Here is a 19684-nt window from a genome sequence, read left to right as displayed (position 1 = left end):
CGTGTGTTAAAAAAATATTGACGAGCACGTACCCAAGACAATCTTCGTTAAAGTATGATTCAGAAGTAACAAAATGAAATGTAGTAATAAAACAATCTTCTGTTTTGTTTATTACATATTTCAGTAACTCACTACATATAGCGAGATTTCGTTGTAATGCACTAATTAAGCCTACATGCTTTTTACATAGTCTAAAATTATCAGGTATGTGTGGGTTCATTAGCTCTAAATAATCTACCTCGATACCGATCGATGTAAAATTCAGTACAGATCTAGTGCATAATTGTTTTCCATCGTATTTTCTCGGAAAGGTTCGTATTTGTCATGCTACTTCAGTCAACCTCAGTACTTTTTGTACCGAGACTGATTGAAATATCCTAACACGTTCGTAAGTGTCCGTGAAAATACGATGGAAAATAATAACCTATGCACTACATGCGTATATTTATTGATCATGCCTACTCCAAAAACCGGTTATTAAGTGTTCGACGTTTGCTTAATCTTACTTTTATATAATCAGTCTCAAACAGTTTAACACTTACAAATAGTTAAAAGCACGATCGCGTGGTTACACGCCAGATGCACCTGAGATATTTTCTGTTGCCAGGGCGGTGGCTGGGCAAATATTTGTAATGCTGCCCGTCACTCGAGATTACCACTATCTTGATGTTAATCTGACTGTACGAACAGTTTTCCTGGACCCCAAAATATGTTACCATTACGTAGCTATGTTGAATTGGGGTTCAATTAATGTAATTATTTTGTTATAATACCTACTTACTGTGTTTGTGCATGTTTTCTTCATTACTTCCTTTTACTGGAAATGTGTTTTTGTATTACCTATATTCAAATGTTTAGGATAAATTACTGTATTTCAATATCATCACCTGTAAACAATTTTCTAATGACACTTTATAAATGAGGATGATGCCTATAAAATGATTTGACAAAAAATCGGTGCCACACTGTCTGTCCCGCCCGGCGTCACTACACAGTTTTTGTATATTTTTTTACAAAAAGAGGCATCCCCTGTCACCCGACTCTGACACCGGGTCCCGTTGTCGCCGCGTTAGAACTCTGATGCAATATATTATTTTTTTGTTGTATTTTTTTGGAGTGCAAAATTAGCAGTAAGTAAATTCGTCTGTTGCTTGTAAAATCTATTAGTTGTCGAAAGAAAACATACTTAGTGTAGTAACATTCTAAATGGTATGAAGTACATATTTAGATATTACTTACTTACTTGACTTTACTTGTACTTAAATACATACATACATATGTACAAATAAGAATGGAGGTAATAGTACTTTTATTTCTTGTACAATAGAGAACCGAAAACCAACATGCTGTCGTAGCACGTTGTCAGTGTTCACTCCAATCTGATAGTATTAAACCATTCTGTCTGATTTATATTAAACCATTTTAAATTTATAGTTGAGCGCTGATGCCACTCAAAAATTATGCAACGATCTGATAGTTATCAACATCAACGTTGAAAACCGACTTCGCCTACTATGACTTGTATGCCATGAAGGCATCTTACGACCGTGTCCTTTGGCAACTTCAAGGCGATTCGTAGCGGTATCACTTTGTACTTTTTGCAATTTTTTCTACAATCCGTAAAAGTCAACATCTTCAAAATTCACAAACGTTGGGCGTGACTGTGTTTCGAGCGACAGATGTCTCGCCATCCGCCCCAAAAAACGCGCATTGGAGGCGTGGTAGCAATAAATTTAGTCAAAATATGCTCGACACAAATACTTCCCATACCTCCCTATTAGAATAACAGAACGAATCGTTTTAATTTGTTAACAGGCCTCCGGAATGGGTGTCACATGTCTACCGGGGCTAAATTATTTAGTTTCGACTTCACTAATTGCCGATGACAAAGTTTAATAGCCTGTGCATATGTTAATCGGCGTTTTTTTTGTGTTTTACTAACGAATTGAGTGGTTTCGGGGTGTTAGCGCTATTTTAAGATTTTATTTGACTTCTACACTATACGTAAGTACTTAACGTGGATCTAATTATCTAATGTATCAATGGCATTTATTTCAGCACTTCTAAACCATTGAAGTGATCACTAGCACGCCATGCAATTAAATCAAAAATGCACTAGTGAGGCACTAGTCCTTCACGTCAAGGAACTTCATGAAGGTGCTTAATTTCTATATAGGTACAGTAATATGTCGTGTACAACAATAAACGTGATCATTTTTAAATGCCTGGCATGCCTATTGTAAATTATGTTACTACAGTTTTATATTTCTTGCAACAGAATCCGATACGTAAGTCGGTATAGGTGACTAATTAATCTCGTGACAAATGAGCTAGTGTCACATGTTGATATTCTACCTCTAAATAGATGACAACACAAACAAATAATTGAAATTGATTATTTTCCCGTACAACCAGAAGTCAAGTAATGACAGAGCGCAGCGTGAAATCGGGAGTATTGGCAACAAACAAACATTGTTGACTGTGTGATTGATAGTGTGACAGATGTAACCCTTGCTCTGTCGCATCTGTCGCTAGTGGTCAACGGCCACCGAAAGGGATAGGGTTTAACTAATATTTAAAGATTCTAATTTGTACTTCCGTATGCTTTGTTAAGGTATGCTATGGGCACCAATCATGAGACATTTAAGAGAAAAAATTAAATGAAATATCAAACTAAGCAGCTCTGTGACTCTTGTTTATGGTAAACTATTGCCAGTGTAATAGTGTAAACTATTTTTAAATACTTATTATACAGGATCTCAATATTGGTGCTAATAGTGCCACGTTCATTATAGGAATGTTTACTTTCGGTAGGGGCATACTTAACAGTCTATAGATATATTAGTATTTTAACTAGTCTGCATACTGGAGTTACGCGACTACTGTGAAATCTAGCTAGAATGTCGGAAGGTAAACATTATTAATATTGAAAATTTTAACATGTTTATTACACTTTACCTAATAACTAACTTCAGAGAAGCAAAGGGAAACCTATTAAGAGGTTAATCGCTAATCAGTGGACGTAGCAGCAGGAAGTACTCGGATAGAAAGGACTGATGAAAAAGGCACTACCGCATTTAAAAAAAAAGGGAGCGGATGATTACCTTTAAACCAATAATTTCCCATACATATTTTGTAAACAAAAATAATTACAAATGTTTACTGCAACATCGCGGTTTCCATATTAGAATCGTTTTTATTTTATTGACATAGCTATAAAAACAGATAACGGTTGTAAAAGAGCATTGTGCTCGCACATCCATAAATCTCTTTATTTTATGACAAATTGTGTAGTCACCCCAACGCATTCAAGAACAAATAACAACATAATAGCCGGTGATGGGCAAACAGCAAAATAATGGGACAGTTGCACCGCACAATAGTGGGCCACTAATATCGGCGAACTTCACAAAATATTGTATTGTATATGTAATTTATTATCTGGGGAGGTGAGGCATTGGTCTAACAAAGAATTAACTCGGCGTAGGCTGACTTTCAGGTTTACGATATCAACTACGTAGTTAAATACTTTTGCTTCGTTGTTGACCAAATTTTATAATTACATAACTAGCTTATGCCCACGACTTATCTTCGTAAACTGATTAGATCCGGGATAAAAAAATAAATATCCTATTGGAGTTATTCATAAACGCTGTTTTGTCTTTAATCTGTCATTTTTATTTTTGTATTTGTAAGAAAGGAATAGAACATAAATTAACTAGGTACTAGGCTTGTAGAGTTTTATAATTAAGTATTTTCTTAGGACTATCTTCATACCAAGACAACAGATAGAGATACTTTCGCAATTACAATTTTATAATATTACTTCTCGGGATCCTATAAAGCCGTATGCAGCAAATGTAAATAGTGTAACTGCATGTATGTAGTTGGACGACAACTACACTTGTTACATATGCCAAAAAAAAAGTCTTGACAAGGAGTGTGTTAAAAACAGATTTAAAGGATAACAAAAACAATATGTTATAATTATTTTATAACTCAAAAAAATATTTTGTGAATTTATTATATCATAATCATCTAAAATGACCGTTATACCGAATTGAACTTAAAAAAAAACAGTTTAGTTTTATTTGTAAGTTTACCCGTGATACGCGTATAAAGAGCAGGATAACAAAATACGGAAACGTTATACCTAGCCCCTGTGACTATTATTTTAGGTCCCCTTTAATGTCATTAGTATCATTACTCTCTCCTTCTAATATAACGTCAGCAATGCACCTTCCAACACTATTCGCCACCCTAAACAAGTTCGGCTATAATTTTGTAATCACCATAAAATCTGTATCACCACAGTAATATATTTATGACATTATAGCTCCCACTAATATTTATGCAAATTGAAAACGAACAGAATGGAATCGCTTACAGCCCTAATGCTGGGAGGAAGATCATATGTTCACTATGAATGTTACTACTACTAAATACAATCTGTCGTCAACATTTGATTAAAAGACGGAGATTAAGTCTTTAGGTAAAGTAATATTTAGGTATTACAACTTTCAAGAAAGGTCCACTTTTCTGACAAATATATTAAAGTAAATAAATAGGTATATCCTCATTGTCAAAAGCTGCAGCATTTTTCGTTTCTAGTCGTGTTATTTTCGTTTTTATATTTTATATATTCAATGTAAGAAAATTAGCAATGCCCTGAGGAAAAGTGTCCATTTAATAACCTTCATCTCTAGAACGTTTTTAGAAATGAAACAATCCAAACAAGTCCAGAGCTCAGTTAGGTGTTCACTAAATATATTATATCTAAGTACTTGTATACATACCCATCAGTTGTTTCAATAATACACATCAAATTTCAGTTCATTTTACACCTAATTAGAGACTTATTTTAGAAATTTATTTATTTTTCAGGATTTACTCACGGTTCATAAAACGTTGATTAATATTGATAAATTCAGGCTGCAGTTATGAAATACATATATGAAATACTATTTTTATGAATTTTATTCACAAAAAATAAACAGTAAGAAGGACGGCAAAATTCCATGATAGCATAATTCAAAGGGCCCTTCCATTCGCCACACATTTCATCCACATCATTACAATAAACAAACCGCATCCCCAGCCAGTTGTCATCGAGTCCGCAGAAAGTAATTTGTGCCCATATGTGCGCAGTGATTGCCCTCGATGGTCTTTTGGCCATTTTGTCCCCTCATCTATTTTCTTAAAAGAATCCATTTTATTACAGTTAAGGGTTACAATTGTATTATTATGTATGTGCTCGTTAAGGCCAAGTCAGCATCAAGACTTACTGAACATTTTGTAAAATGATACTAACGGTGCAACATAAATTAGTTATTAACATGAGTCAAATAAATAAATAAATATTGAACATTCTTACACAAATTAACTACATATTTTGTATAATGTGTATAAACGACGTACAGTCTGATTTCCGAAATCTATAATGGACTGAGTACTAGAAGTACTAGGCAGTAATGTACAAAGGAAGTTCAAATACGCTTTTCAGAATTTGAAAAAATATAGCTGTAAAACACGGGCCAGACTCCGTGCTCACCCTCCTTAATTCGGCTTCCCATTGTGCACTAGTAATATTTTTTTACAAGTCTCAGGTGGTCTGTAATTTGCTTGCGGGAAGGGTTGCTGATTTATCTGCTGATTCGTCTCCGGGGACTGCTCCGCCGCGCCGCCGCTGTCGCGGTCTCTCGCGTGCTTTAAACACTAATCTGTTTAGGTATTAGTGGTATTTAGTTGTTTTTATGAATATTGTTTATTATAAATTAGTATATTTTTTTTGTTTCTATGTGAAATGATATACATAGGTATTTAATTAAATTCCTGGAAAATATCACCTAATGCACAAAACTCGTCAAAAAAAATCTTCTTTTTCTACTCAGAATACGATACGGAATATGCCCTTAAATAATTCCCCACTATTACACTGTGTATATTATATTTGGTAATTCTAATTTATTTTTATTTCGTTGACTTTGCAATGTATTCAAATACGTGTTTCAAACTAGTGTTGAGTGAATATGATCAACGAACTCATTTGGTAGACGAATAATATCGGAATCCATTATATCTATAACCATTATCACCTATGATAAAATAATAGGTAACAAATAAAAATAAATATTATGTTGCGTCAGTGTTGACTGTTACCAATACTCATTTGGTAGACGAATAATATCGGAATCCATTATATCTATAACCATTATCACCTATGATAAAATAATAGGTAACAAATAAAAATAAATATTATGTTGCGTCAGTGTTGACTGTTACAAGCTGTAGTGGAAAATACGAAACGTCATATGTTGTTAGAAAAACTTTCATAGAGTTGAGTTCACAACTCGTAAACGTCCCTCGATTCGCAACAGATACGACCTTGAGACCGAACGTGGCCAATAAACAGACAGCCGTCCTCGTACGTGTCATGTCGCAGCGCTACAATAACGAAACATGAAAAATTTCCAGACGCCCACATCAGACTGATAAATGGCTTCCGAAAATCCAAAAGGAAGTTACAGCTTACTCGGGATTTGGTCTAGAACCTCTCACGTCCCATAACTGCTGCACTTCGCTTTATTACAATTACCATAAGCCTCAAAGTCCCGCACTCCACGCCCGATGGGAGCGACTTCATCATTTTGAACCTACCTACGAGCGCGGTAAGACTGTTATTGCTTGGGTGAAATAGAAACCGCGTCTGGGGCGAAGTCTCTGCGTGAGCTCGCACGACTTCGGTACTTGCTGCCGATGCTGTAAGACTCAGTTTGGCTCTCACTGAGCGTCCGTGCAAAAGTTATGCGCCGTTCGTGCCTCCGGAGCGGTCCACTCTTTACATTTATGTACATACGTGTACGATGTTGGGGCTATTTGGAATACTAATTGAGGATGTCTACGGACTACAACTGAATGCTATTTACTTTTGTCGATATAAAGTGTCTTGGTAACGTGTTAAGAATTCCAATTAGATTGCGGTACAAATATCCTGAAAATTGAATTGTTCTTTTGGTTACGTTACCGTACATGTTTAAGTCACACTAAAATACATACCTACGTCTATCGGTTAACCCAGGAAGTAATTAAATTAACTAAACGAATGGTTTGATTGCCTTTGGTATATCTGACTGAATAGAAGTATGTATCTACAAGTAGTAGAACATCTTTTATTAAGATAGCAGTTCCCACCTCTCATTTATCCCAGACTTTCCAAATAGATAGCTACACCTATTTACAACTTTCACAAAGGTATCTGAAGGCTGGCAGCAAGGGAATATGAATAGGAAGGCAGCAAACCGCGAAACGATGATGAATCGAGCGCGAGAAAAGGGCCCGTCGGAGGGAAACACCGCTACCCGCAGCTATGAGTTAGACAGAGACAGAAGTTGGGGAAATTAGCGGATGCTCCTGTGAATTTGTGTAGGTTTTCAATGAACCTTCATGGTAGGTAAAATAGGAATAAAGCGGATCGGGCCTAATCCGCGCCCATTTATAACTCACAGGCCATTAATTTGATTGATAATTCATTTATAGGAGAGCGGCCGAAGATATTGGGTTCCAGATTGGTGAACCTGTTTGTTTAATTAGATTAAATAATGATTTAGGTACTGGTATAAAAAACATCTATCACTGTGTTGGCATTTTGAAAACAAATAGAAATTTAAAATATTCATTTCAAACACAATATTTCATTCAAAAGAATTATGCTTTTATTTTCATAAGTAATTCCGTCACTCGTGCAGGTAACTTTGAATACTAAGATTACCAAGCCCAAGTCCACTCGCCATTTCCTATTAGAGCTCAACAACATTTCAAAATTATGTTGTAAGCTCCTCTTCAATGGTTTTTGGTTTGCAGTGTATGTCAGTATCCATACTATCTGATACTATACTACGCATTTTTTAAGTTTATATAACTTAAATCATTACGCTGTATGTCTATTTATTTGTAGGTACCTATCATCAGTCATCATACTTGCTCAAGGATATTTTTTGGGAGCTCATAGTTACTTGCCTCGCCATGTTTTTGTATATTTCATTAATTTCTTACCATGATAAGGCAGTGATAACACCGAAACTGATATGATTATGCTTCTACATGTAATTCAATATTATCACGAGGACACACTTTTACTCGTCGTTTAGTGCACACCATTGCACTAGCTGTATAATTTTGGTGTCAAAATGATACAGCATTTTCTACGATTTATTTAATTGATACTGTCAATTAAATAAGTAATCTAAATATAATATAAAACACCATAAACATACAGTACAATTTAATTTAATAATATAATGATGCGAAACATTAACTGATTGTACCTGACCTCCTGCACCATGAGATATACTGACTCAAAAATACAAGACCCCCAAACCTAGACCACCTCTCCTTATCACGACCAAAAATACCACCTTAACTGGAACCCTGAGGGCCTACCGCGAACCACGTGCGACGTGTTGCCTCCCTGTCACACTTAAGTACGAATTTACAAGTACGACAGAGAGGCAACCCGTCGAACGTGGTTCGCGGTAGGCCCTCTGATTAGCCATGGAATGGAACCTTGTGGAATAGACAAATATGTACTTGGCAAGCGATTCTTTAAGACTTTGATCCCGATATTTCGACATAGTTTTAAGGCGGCCCAAGGCTTCATTTATAATAAATGTACGATGCGAAATAATTACAAGTAAACATGAAATACCATACAAAATAGAGGACGTTTTCTAAAATGGCATAATTCTACCCATCATTGACCACACCATGAGTTAGGCTATGTTGACATGTCTACTAATTAAACAGGGAGCAAAGACAAAGTCGTTCACCATGACGTCACATCCGGAGCACCTCGGACACCAAGACCGGAAGCGTACACTCGACGTGACTCGCCCGTCTTCCTCTTATCAGTGATACCACATTAACCAGACGCGCGGTGGTGGGTCTGCTTATTAAAGCTTAGCACTTGTTTCTTCATTCTGAGCATTCTAATTGAACGTGAACGTTATACATTATAATAAGTACCACCGCACGCTACGCTTACCTGTGTACGTCTACCATCAGTTTTGACATTGACATATACGCTCACGTCTACGTAACTTACTTTCTATGCATCTCGCTCGTACTCGCATATTAGTGCAAGCGAGATGTACAGAAAGTAAATTACGTAGACGTGAGCGTTATGTTAATGTCAAAACTGGTGGTAGACTTGTAAAACGTGACAATCGTACATCGAGAAACACCCAGCGGAAACACCAAACGAATAAAATAATGCATCAAGATGACAGATGCTACGAAAAGTCACGTGCCTATTTCCATACATTATTTAAGTTTCGTTTGGTTTTTTATTTTTTATATTAACTACGTCATCTTGGCTAGGCTCCCGGTGTCGCAAAATTCACCAAACCCTAAACAGTACATTAAAAAACATTTGTGTTGTACCGAAGTTTGAAAATTATGTTAATGAGCCTATTGAGTAAAACTATAATATCACAGAGACATAGACTAAGCCTGATAAAACCCTCAACATTTTAATATACTCTTTAAAAAAATGTAATCTTTTAATTATATAACATTCGAGTGCTGTTTAACCTTTTGACGACTCTCCGCTCTCTGATCCTCGATAAATTAACGAATTATTGCAAGTGACTCCTTAAATAAACAACATAATAGTAGATATAATTTAATACGCTCAGACAAAGCAGAAACACAATATTTCTTCGACAACTAATGGTCGACGATTACTTATGTTTATTCGCCTGTAGAATAAAATGAGTGTTGAGGCCGTGAGACAAAAGATATGAATTAGTCGATATTTCATGGCGGATTTAGCACAATGCGCTCAGAAGACAACACAAGGATTACAGAAGCACTACTCAAATCGTCTGAGGGTTTGATTGATTTGTTTGCCCGTCTTATTCCATCCTTGAATCCGACCATGACTAGGTAAATAAAGAAAAAAAAGTATTGTATTTTAACTCACAAAACACCAAACAAAGCTATCTTCTGTCGTAAGTTCTTAGTGTCTACTAAGAACTTTCTACATATAAACAAAGTTCAGGGATCAATCAATTTTCTCAAAGATTTTACACGGTCTAATTTACCTTTGGTATGATTTACCACTGATCAGTGGATCCTTACATTCAACATAAGCATGTCAACATTAACTGATGTACTACATGTTTAGAACAACCAAGATTTTACACACGAAAAGTAAGCGAGCAAACACAACTCTTGGCAATATTCAAATCATTAACTCAATTTACTATTACTATTCCTTGTAACATTCCTGTGGAATATCCAACACATTCGAAATTTCAAAGAGTATAAACAGAGCATTCTGTATTTACAGTAAAGACAGATAGCCGGGGGTAAATACAGATAAGTATTGTAATTTATAACGGCAGACTAGCCGCCGGTAAACTGGACGTTTTTATGTCGCTACGAGATACCAAATGTACTATTATTATGTCTATGCTATAAATAACTGCACAAGATTCGGTAAATTACTGGATGTGAATACTCTATAAAGATATAAATATAACATTTTATACTTTCATATTTTGGAAACATATTAAATTAGTAATTTTTAACGGGTCTACCGCGAATTTATTTTGATTACCTATGTCTTTCCACTAGTTTCGTTGAAACAGAAATTTATGTAACTACCAAAATCATTGCTTTTACATACTTAAATAAATTTATTTATGTAAAAGTGAAGATCTAATCTTAGGCTATTATTGCACGTGTAAAAGTGGAGCAAGAACCCTTGGTACATGCGGTCACGTTACAGCAATCTTATGGTTTTTAGGTTTTGTTTTGGTTTCGAAGAAAATGTGAAGTATCCATCATTAAGATCGCTTCATACCATACTTAATGCATTGAATGCACAAAGGTAGCCTTGTAAAACCAATCAGATATCAATTAATTGTAACTAGTACAGATTAGCACCGTAATGTAGCTTACATACCTACGAGTTTGTTAGTTCTCCACGCTCACACTAGGACGGAACCGGACGAAATTCGGTGTGAACATAGTTTGAACCTTCGAATGATGTTTTTTATTTCGATATTGCCACGTAAATAATAATAAGCCAGGTTGCTACAGTGTACGCTAACTAATAAGAATTATATGTAAGTAAAAAATATCGAACATAAAAATAGTCATATTTTAAAAACTAGTCATTAATTAATTTTGCAACTTCACACAGTTGATCAGAGTATTAGAGGCTATATTTTCATAAAATTTCAGCCAAATCGAATGAACAGCTATTACTGATCATTTTGTGCGGGGTTCAATTGGAGATTTTTGGATCACCAAATGTAATTTTCATTTCCCCATGAAGAAATTAAAACACAGTAAGCGTAGGTATTCTGATTGAAACCTCTTCTGTGGAAAGGGTTAGATTCGACCTATATAAATATTCTGTTATATATATTTATATTGGGTCAATTATTAGTTGCCTCAAATTTTCGCAACGAAGGTGTGGTGTTAGCTTAAATAATAGTATCTTTATATATATCATAGATTTTTTAGCGGTATATCCATAATTATCTCTATAATATTTATTTTTAAGTTTATAAATGTTATAATATATGTATGTATAGTGCCACTCTCCGCATCCCGTGTCAACCGATAAAATTAAACTTATTACGTACCTAAGTGCAACAAAGTTCATGATAATAATAATATATTTGACATGATAATAGCTCTAGATAATAGCTGAATAAAGATTACGTTAATACTCACCCAGTAGCATTATTTAATACGATGGCATTTAGGTACTAGTTCAGATTCGTCACACTATCTTAATATTGGTAATGCTACATAAGCTTTGGGATTTGACGATAGCTCCCATAGGTATTCACACGGTTTTATCTTTCAGTTGAGACTGAGCTAAACTAAGCAACGGCTGAGTAGTAGAAGGTAATACTTAGCTATTTAATTATTCGCTTTATTTAGATTTATAATTATAGCTAATTTGAATACTAACAGTTATTTGTTCAACAAGGGGAATAGGTAATTGTTGTTTAGCCCTCGTGCTAACATTGAGACCCAACCATGCGAAAGATACCTAAATTGAATCACAAGCGCAGCGAAAAGCGAGCAAAAAGTGTACCTAATCTTGAGCAGAACAAGACGGGTTTCAAGACACGAAAGGTGAAAAATTTTGCTGCCGAGTGAAACGCAAAGCTTTTCACCACTTTAACACTAACTGTAAAACTTTACAAATGTAATCCAAATTTACACTATTTAATATTTATTAATCATCTTGAAAAAAGTAATTAAGTATTATCTTTTATCTTAATAATAGCAAAATAGCAGGTAAGTTAAAGACAAACATGCACAGGAATATACTTAAAAAACTTTGTCATTAATTTAAAAGTTAATATTGTTTTTGTTTATCTTATTAATTACTTATAGTCTATTATCATTATAAAATGTACAACTTAAGCCTAGGATTGATTTTTATTACTCTTGACGTCCGTCCTTACGTCGGAGTTAAAGAATTAGGTACCTACCTATTTATTCAACTCCAGCTTTACACCTTACACCCTGTCATTACTAAGTATAATTATACTATCTAAATATAGCTGTTATTTTGCTACCAGTTACCATGAAACCCGTAAATATAAGTCCAAAACACTCAACTATGATCAATCTAAACTTTAATGCAACACATTTGTGACTATTATTCAGAAATGAACAGTTACGATGACGTCGATGACTACCGGCGCGATTCGCGAAATGATTTAGAGATTCACTACATATGAAATAGTAAATATATGTGACGTTCCACGGCAAAAGGTACCTTATGGCGGCTGGCGCTTACGCTATTATTAACGCTGCTCCAATATTCAGCCGGGGCAATGGTAGGTACCTTTTGCCGTCACATATCTTTACTATTTCATATCTAGTGAATCTCTAATTCATTTCCCGAATCGCGCCGTAACTATAAGAGACAATGATTTAGCTGTACGTAAACGGTTACATTATAGATCATAAACAATTTCAAATTATGTTTAAGACGTTCTTACGTGTGCATGGTATGTAAATTTTCAGGATTAAAAATTACAATTTCGATTTAAGTTTAACAGTTGAATTCCAATTGCTTGAAAAGTATGGTTCTAAAACAGCTATTATAATAATTCTTGTTATTTTGTTTGTTACCAACAACTAATCGCCCACTGAAAAACCACCAATCGGAACTATATTATTGGATAAATATACGAATTAGGTCCAACACTTACACCGCACATTTCAATATCTAGGGAAAAAATTTCGTAGACAATTATTTTTTTGCTTGGAAATAATAATAAAAAAACATTACCTATTAAATGGCCTCCGCAAGCTGCAAAACCCCAATCGATAAAAATATTATTAAATGAAAATACGAAGTTGGTATGTAATTATAAGACAAAAAAACGTAATTTGATATCTAGGGCAAAATATTCGTATACGATCAATTTTCCATTGTGTCATACATACATATTTGTTTTCACAATAAAAGGCATAAGCGCGTCATAAAGGTTATGACTCGTTGTATAACGGCGGTGATACAGGTGTGACAGCTGTTACGTACAGTCGCGGACACAAGTCACAGCTTTAGGTTATTTCAAAGCATTTCAATATATTTAAGCCATCTAATACAGAGTTGTAACAAAAATAGTGGGGATCCTTTTCACGGCATATTCAGTATTGTGTTCTGATTAGAAAACGGTAGAAATAAAAATATTTTGATGCGAATATTTTTTTTTCTATGGGGCAGGTCGTTTAAGTCGGCCTACCCTCCATACAAAGTCCAAAAATTTCTCGCGTCATTTTTTTTTTCTTTTTTATAATCAGAACATAAAACCGAATATGCCCTTAAACGGATCCCCACTATTGGGGAGACTACAAAATAGTGGGGAATTACAAGAAGAATATTGAAGCAACATCAGCAGATAGATATTAAAAATATAAGTACGAGTATTTGCAATATGGTTGGTACGGTGTGTTCATTTTGACGAAGTGATACTGTTGTTGAAATCAAAACAGTTCTATTTGAATAGCCCTAAATGTCAGTAATCGGAACATTTCGGCGGATATATGGGACTTTGTTAACTAAAAACAGTTTAATATACTATTTATTGTCTTCGGTTACCGCGATAGTTACTCATGAAATAAAACTATTGAAACGTCACCCGTCACCCAGTCACCCGTTGACCACGAACGCTGTAGTATTAATTAAATATACTTACGGGATATAATCCGTTTCAATAGTTTTATTTCATGAGTTTATATACTTATTCGACATATTTTTTTACTCGCTTTTTACAGCCTTCTTATTTTTATAAACACTTGTGGTTTAGAAGTTCTGTACTACGCCATTTTTCGATATGCCGGTACCACAGTTCATCACTGTAAACCAGCCGAGAGGTTTACAACCGCAATAAAACAATGAACGTACGCTTATCATTGTTATCTGGCCAAACACAATTTATTTGAACGCGCACTCACGTTTGTACCTCCCGACGTTTGTGACGATAATGCCTAATCACACCTTCAATAACAACCCTTATTTGCTTAGTTTTTCTAGATTAAATTTAAACTTAGCCAAATAACTAACCATCGTTGTCTGTACACGTCTTTATTATTTAGCTTAATCATATTTATTTATTATGTTGCTATCACGAACATACGCTGTTTTAAATACGTGATATTGTTAGCATTGTGACGCAGTGATGTATGATTCACTTTGACGTCATTTAGTTTTAATAAACCACCTCAAAATCAGCTAGAAAGTTGAAGCCGTATTTTGATCTTTAGAAATCTTATCTTGATTTGACGTTACTCGCTTTCGTGCTTTATACAATATGTTATTAAGTACTGCGAGTAATGACATATTCAAATCTTTCAGATTTTTCAAGACAAGAATGCTTTTCATACGAATGCGAATTTATGAAAATGTTATGAGTTTTATCCTTATAAGATATTTGCTTAGATTCGATCCTTAGCTCAGGAATGCAGAAGTCATATTCGACCTTAATCGGATTTAGTCACAGTGCCGAATGATTTTTTACCAGTGTTAAAAATGCCAGTATTTAATTGGTATCATACAACTGCCGGTAGATTGCCATCGGTCACTTTACTTACATTATTTTATTAATTAACAAGTATTTTTTTTATTATACGCTAACTAAAGTGTGTTAATTAAGCAGCATTGAACTGATATACCTATGACATATTTTTCGTACCGCTTGTGAAATGTCTATTAATAAAATATAAAAATGTCGGGAGGCGTCTACAAGGAAAACCTATACAGTGTGGAAAGATTAGTCGGGCCCTGGAGGGAACCTACCTTAAATCCTTAAGCGGGCTCTTTTTACTTAAAGGAGACATTCCTTTATTTTTAAAAAGAAACAAAACTACATTCAAAGATTTTCTAAAACTCGCTTGCCTCGCCCGGGACTCGGACCCACTAAAAACTCCAAAAAATAAACACTCGCAATTTTATTCTACTAGTCGATACAGTTCATGTTAATGATAACATTTCTCCAAGAAACATTAGGTCTTACACTCGTCTGTCGTATAAAATATCCATAAAATCTAATATTTAGTACTCAAGATTTTTTTAGATAAGCCAAATTGAAGAAAAAAAGAAAAATCTTTAAATGCAGTTTTGTTTCTTTTTAAAAATAAAGGAATGTCTCCCTTAATTAAAATGAGCCAGCTTAAAGGATTTAAGGTAGTTTCCCTCCAGGGCCTGACTTATCTTTCCACATTGTATATAGGTACTTACATAAATATTGACCGCTGGGATATTTTAATCACATTGTGGCATTTTGGTTCACCTATTAAAAAGCTCGTTACAATTGTTAATTTGTCGATTTTTTTCGTGTGTATTTGTTGGAAGTCGTCTTCGCGCTGATCCCATTGTTTTGAGCGGAGTCACGCCCCGCGGGATTGATAGCGCCGTTACAAAACAAATGCAGGAATGTTTCTTTTAATTAAAAGTAGCTATTCCGGCAATGTGAAATACTACAATATTTACCAGATTTTTATCTATAAGAGCAGGTGGTATACAATGATTTATATTACAATTAAATGCTATGTAATACTTTTTAATTTAAAATGTTTCTAGACAAGGCAATTTGAAGGCTAGCATGTTTTTACAGATCTATATTTGGACAAGAAAAAAAGATACAACGCGTATCATGTTTAACACATAATAAATAATCCCGAAAGATTTAACAATACTGGGGATAATATAAAATGCTATCCATTGCCGCTCAATCTCCACCCAAGTGTAACTTTACTGAAAGCAAGTACGCCGTGCATGCGAGACATTTAAAATAGGCGTCCCTTGAAAAGATTTTGTAGTGAAAGCATTGTTGTTCTTTGTCAAACAAGGGATGCACGTGCGTGTCTGAGATACGGAACAAACAGTACTAAATAACTCGAAAGATGGCTACTCAACGTAGTTTATCTCGTTGCGATCCTATAGTGGAACGTGGTACAAATAACTTGTATTCTCCAAGAATAGATTCTTCATAGCAAATCAAAATACAGAATCATAAATGGTATTCGGTAGATATATTAGATTTCTAAACAAACTACAATTAACCACCATTCTGTAGTCAACGGCCGGTAGCCCACGTGGCTACTTGTAAAGTCCAGCTATCGCATTACAAGAGCTAATAACTAATAACAGTAAGAACCGTACACTGTCTTGTACTAACCGTACAATAATCGTCGTATAATTTATGTAGCTCTCAATACCTTGACACTGGCTAAATTGCCCCACTGGGCAAAACCCATTTCATTAAAAAAAAACTTAACTGGCTAAATACTTATACGTATAAATCTAAAGTAATATATATTATGTTTTCACCTGATATCTAAAGGCTTACGTGTATCTACTTGTGGAAGGCACTTCTGTTTTAAGCATTCAGTGGCATACATATATTACATATTGTAAATGCAGAGTTTTTATACTTTATACACATATACGTATATGTGTATAAAAACTCTTGCATCCTATAAATATGTATGAACTTTTGTATTTTTAATTCCAGAAGTACCTATTTATTATGTACATTCATATATTATACACGTGTGACTCTCTACTGGCGGGCCTATAAATAAGGGCGCACGTACACGGGCGTCTCCGGTGACTAATTTGTTAACAAGTGTTCGGGGACACTTAATTGCCCGTAAGCGACGGGGCGTCATCGTCGCTCGGCGAATACATTATTTTGTCGAGATCTCCTCTTTAAATAATGAGTACGTTTAATTTACGACTCAAAGTATTTTAATGTACCTGCCACCCGTATAACACTTTTATTTTTATCTAATTGCTTATTTCATTAAATTTATTAGAACATGCCTGTTTGTAACTACTTAGTACTTACGTAAATTGTACAGTTCGTACGTATTATTTCATGGTACTATAGTATATCTTTGAATAGGTATTTCCCATTAACAATAAAAAGACAAAGTCTGAAATTAATATGGCAATGAAGAAATAGTACGCATGAGTGCGAAAAGTAGGAAATTCGCAACGAGTGGCGATAAATTGAAACACGACCGAAGGGAGTGTTTTAAATCGACAGGAGTTGCGAATTACCTTTTCGCACGTGTATTATATATTATACGTTGTACACGTTTTACAGTACATATGGCCCTTTACATTTTTGGCATAGGTACATATCTACTGTCCTTACTCCCACTAGGGCGGTAAAGTAGGCATAAGTACAGTCATCAGCAATAGTATGTTACACAACTAGGGCCGCAAAAATATGTGACACGTTCTTATTTGGAGCGCAATAAGAGCGCGTCATATATTTTTGCGGCCCTAGTTGTGTAACATACTATTGCTGATGACTGTACCTACTGTAAAAGTAAGTAATTTTTAGGTTTAAATAGGTTAAAGCGCGGCTACAGTACACTACAGTGAGCTGCGAAATTGCGTGGAGAAATTATGAATGAATTCATTGATAAAGTCGCCATATACTTTTGCGGCTGATGGTACAATTGCGACTCTTGAAGTCGCTCAAAAAATAACAAGGTACCGCAGTTCTAAAGTACCGGAAAACAACATTTGAGATTCTTTAAAAAAAAAAAATATTTTCCTACCGCGCGCTCTTCTCAAAATATTGCCGATCCCTGATTTAGGCACATAAATAATGATAATTTACGTTTTCGTAAAATGGCTAAAACGTAACCGTTATAGTTTCGACATGACATCTGTCCGTCGTCTATACGTCCGTCTGTCCGTATGTTACAGCCATTTTACTAAGGAACTATATGATATATTTTAAGGAAATGTAGAATGTAGGTCTATTTTGTGAGCCACTACTTAAGTAGGTACATTTAATGATTTGAAATAATATACAAATAACATTACAATGATATGATAGCGGCACTTCAGAACACCAAAGCTATCAGTAAAGCACAAATCATGTGCTCCAGCGCATACCTCTACTATGTAAGTATCTCGAGGAACACGAAAGTACAAGTTTAGTACAATGTACTGGAAAATTATCGCTTTTTCAAGAGCAGACATGATTATCTGAAAACGATAACAAATGAGGTTATTGAAGTTAGAAGTGTATTTCCAAAATTCTTATTTTTAGTTAGAGAATCGGGAGTAATAAGTTATAACACACCAAAGGTGGACAAGTGGGAATTTGCAGGTATTAGCTTCCCAAAAATGAACTTTGTTTCTTATTATGTACACTAAATTAAAATGTATGGTTCTTTGATATTCCTGAAACTAATTACTTACACTCCCCCTGGCTGTTTTGCGAAATAGTTTTCCAGGTTTTATATGAAATAAGGAGATACCTAATTAATAGACCTAAAAAGAAGTAAGAGCAATATTCTTATGTATAATATGAAAGTGGCTTGACACGTGCTACGACTTCATTTTCAGTTAGGTAACAAAGCTATGTTTAAGTTATGACTATTTTTTACTAGACACCATAAAAGTAACGTATTAGAACCTTTTTGCTAAGTAAGAGGCACTATAAAATAATACAATTAAATCATCAGTATCGACTTATAAAATAATAAATGCTTAAATTAAACAAAAATAACTGTTCTTACGCACCGTAAGCCTGTGAGCATTATTATTTTGGTCAGCGGACCGGGATTTTGAAACTACCTACATACCTAATTACCAAAATTTCTTGAGTATCATGTCAAGGAAACAATGTTCTGCAGTTGCATTGAGATTTTTTTCTATGTTGCAGTATGGGCGGAAACAGGCGAGTTTCGGGACAGCGGGCACTCGTCGCTGACGTCGGGCGGCTCAGGCGTCGAACAGTCGCTGTACGCGCCGCCACGCCCGCGCCGCGATCGCAAGCACAACGACGACAGTGAGTACATGTCTTTATACTGACCTTGCTGTAAGTGGTGACCACAGACCTGTCATTGTCATCACTGATGTTTGACCCCAGACTTGTCATTGGTGACACATCTGATTAGTTTTCTGTACGTTGTTGAAGACAAAGAAAGAGCCATGTGAAGAGATCATATTTTTAAAGACACATCCACGTGTGTACTACTGAAGTGTTCACCCATCAAACCATTGCATAGGAATAATGTAAAGCTATTCCATGCTTTATAAACTTTGGAAAAACAAAATATGCAACTACACTATAGAAGTAATTACTTACAATGAAAGGTATCTTTGACACAGTTG

The 19684-nt window shown here is 34.9% G+C and overlaps 1 protein-coding gene across 2 annotated transcripts in view; it reads left to right on the top strand.

Moving 5' to 3' along the window:
* Positions 1-19684, top strand: part of LOC134791874 (pituitary homeobox homolog Ptx1) — a 66517-nt gene that overhangs the window by 16978 nt on the left and 29855 nt on the right. For both annotated transcript variants that reach the window (XM_063763006.1, XM_063763000.1), the window contains one exon: positions 19233-19358. In XM_063763006.1, the coding sequence (XP_063619076.1) occupies positions 19233-19358 (126 nt within the window). The remainder of the gene's footprint in view (positions 1-19232; positions 19359-19684) is intronic.

Source organism: Cydia splendana, chromosome 1, assembly GCF_910591565.1.
Source record: "Cydia splendana chromosome 1, ilCydSple1.2, whole genome shotgun sequence".
Lineage (NCBI taxonomy): Eukaryota > Metazoa > Arthropoda > Insecta > Lepidoptera > Tortricidae > Cydia > Cydia splendana.
Note: the sequence above shows the minus strand (reverse complement) of the source record. Positions and strands in the feature narration are given on the sequence as shown.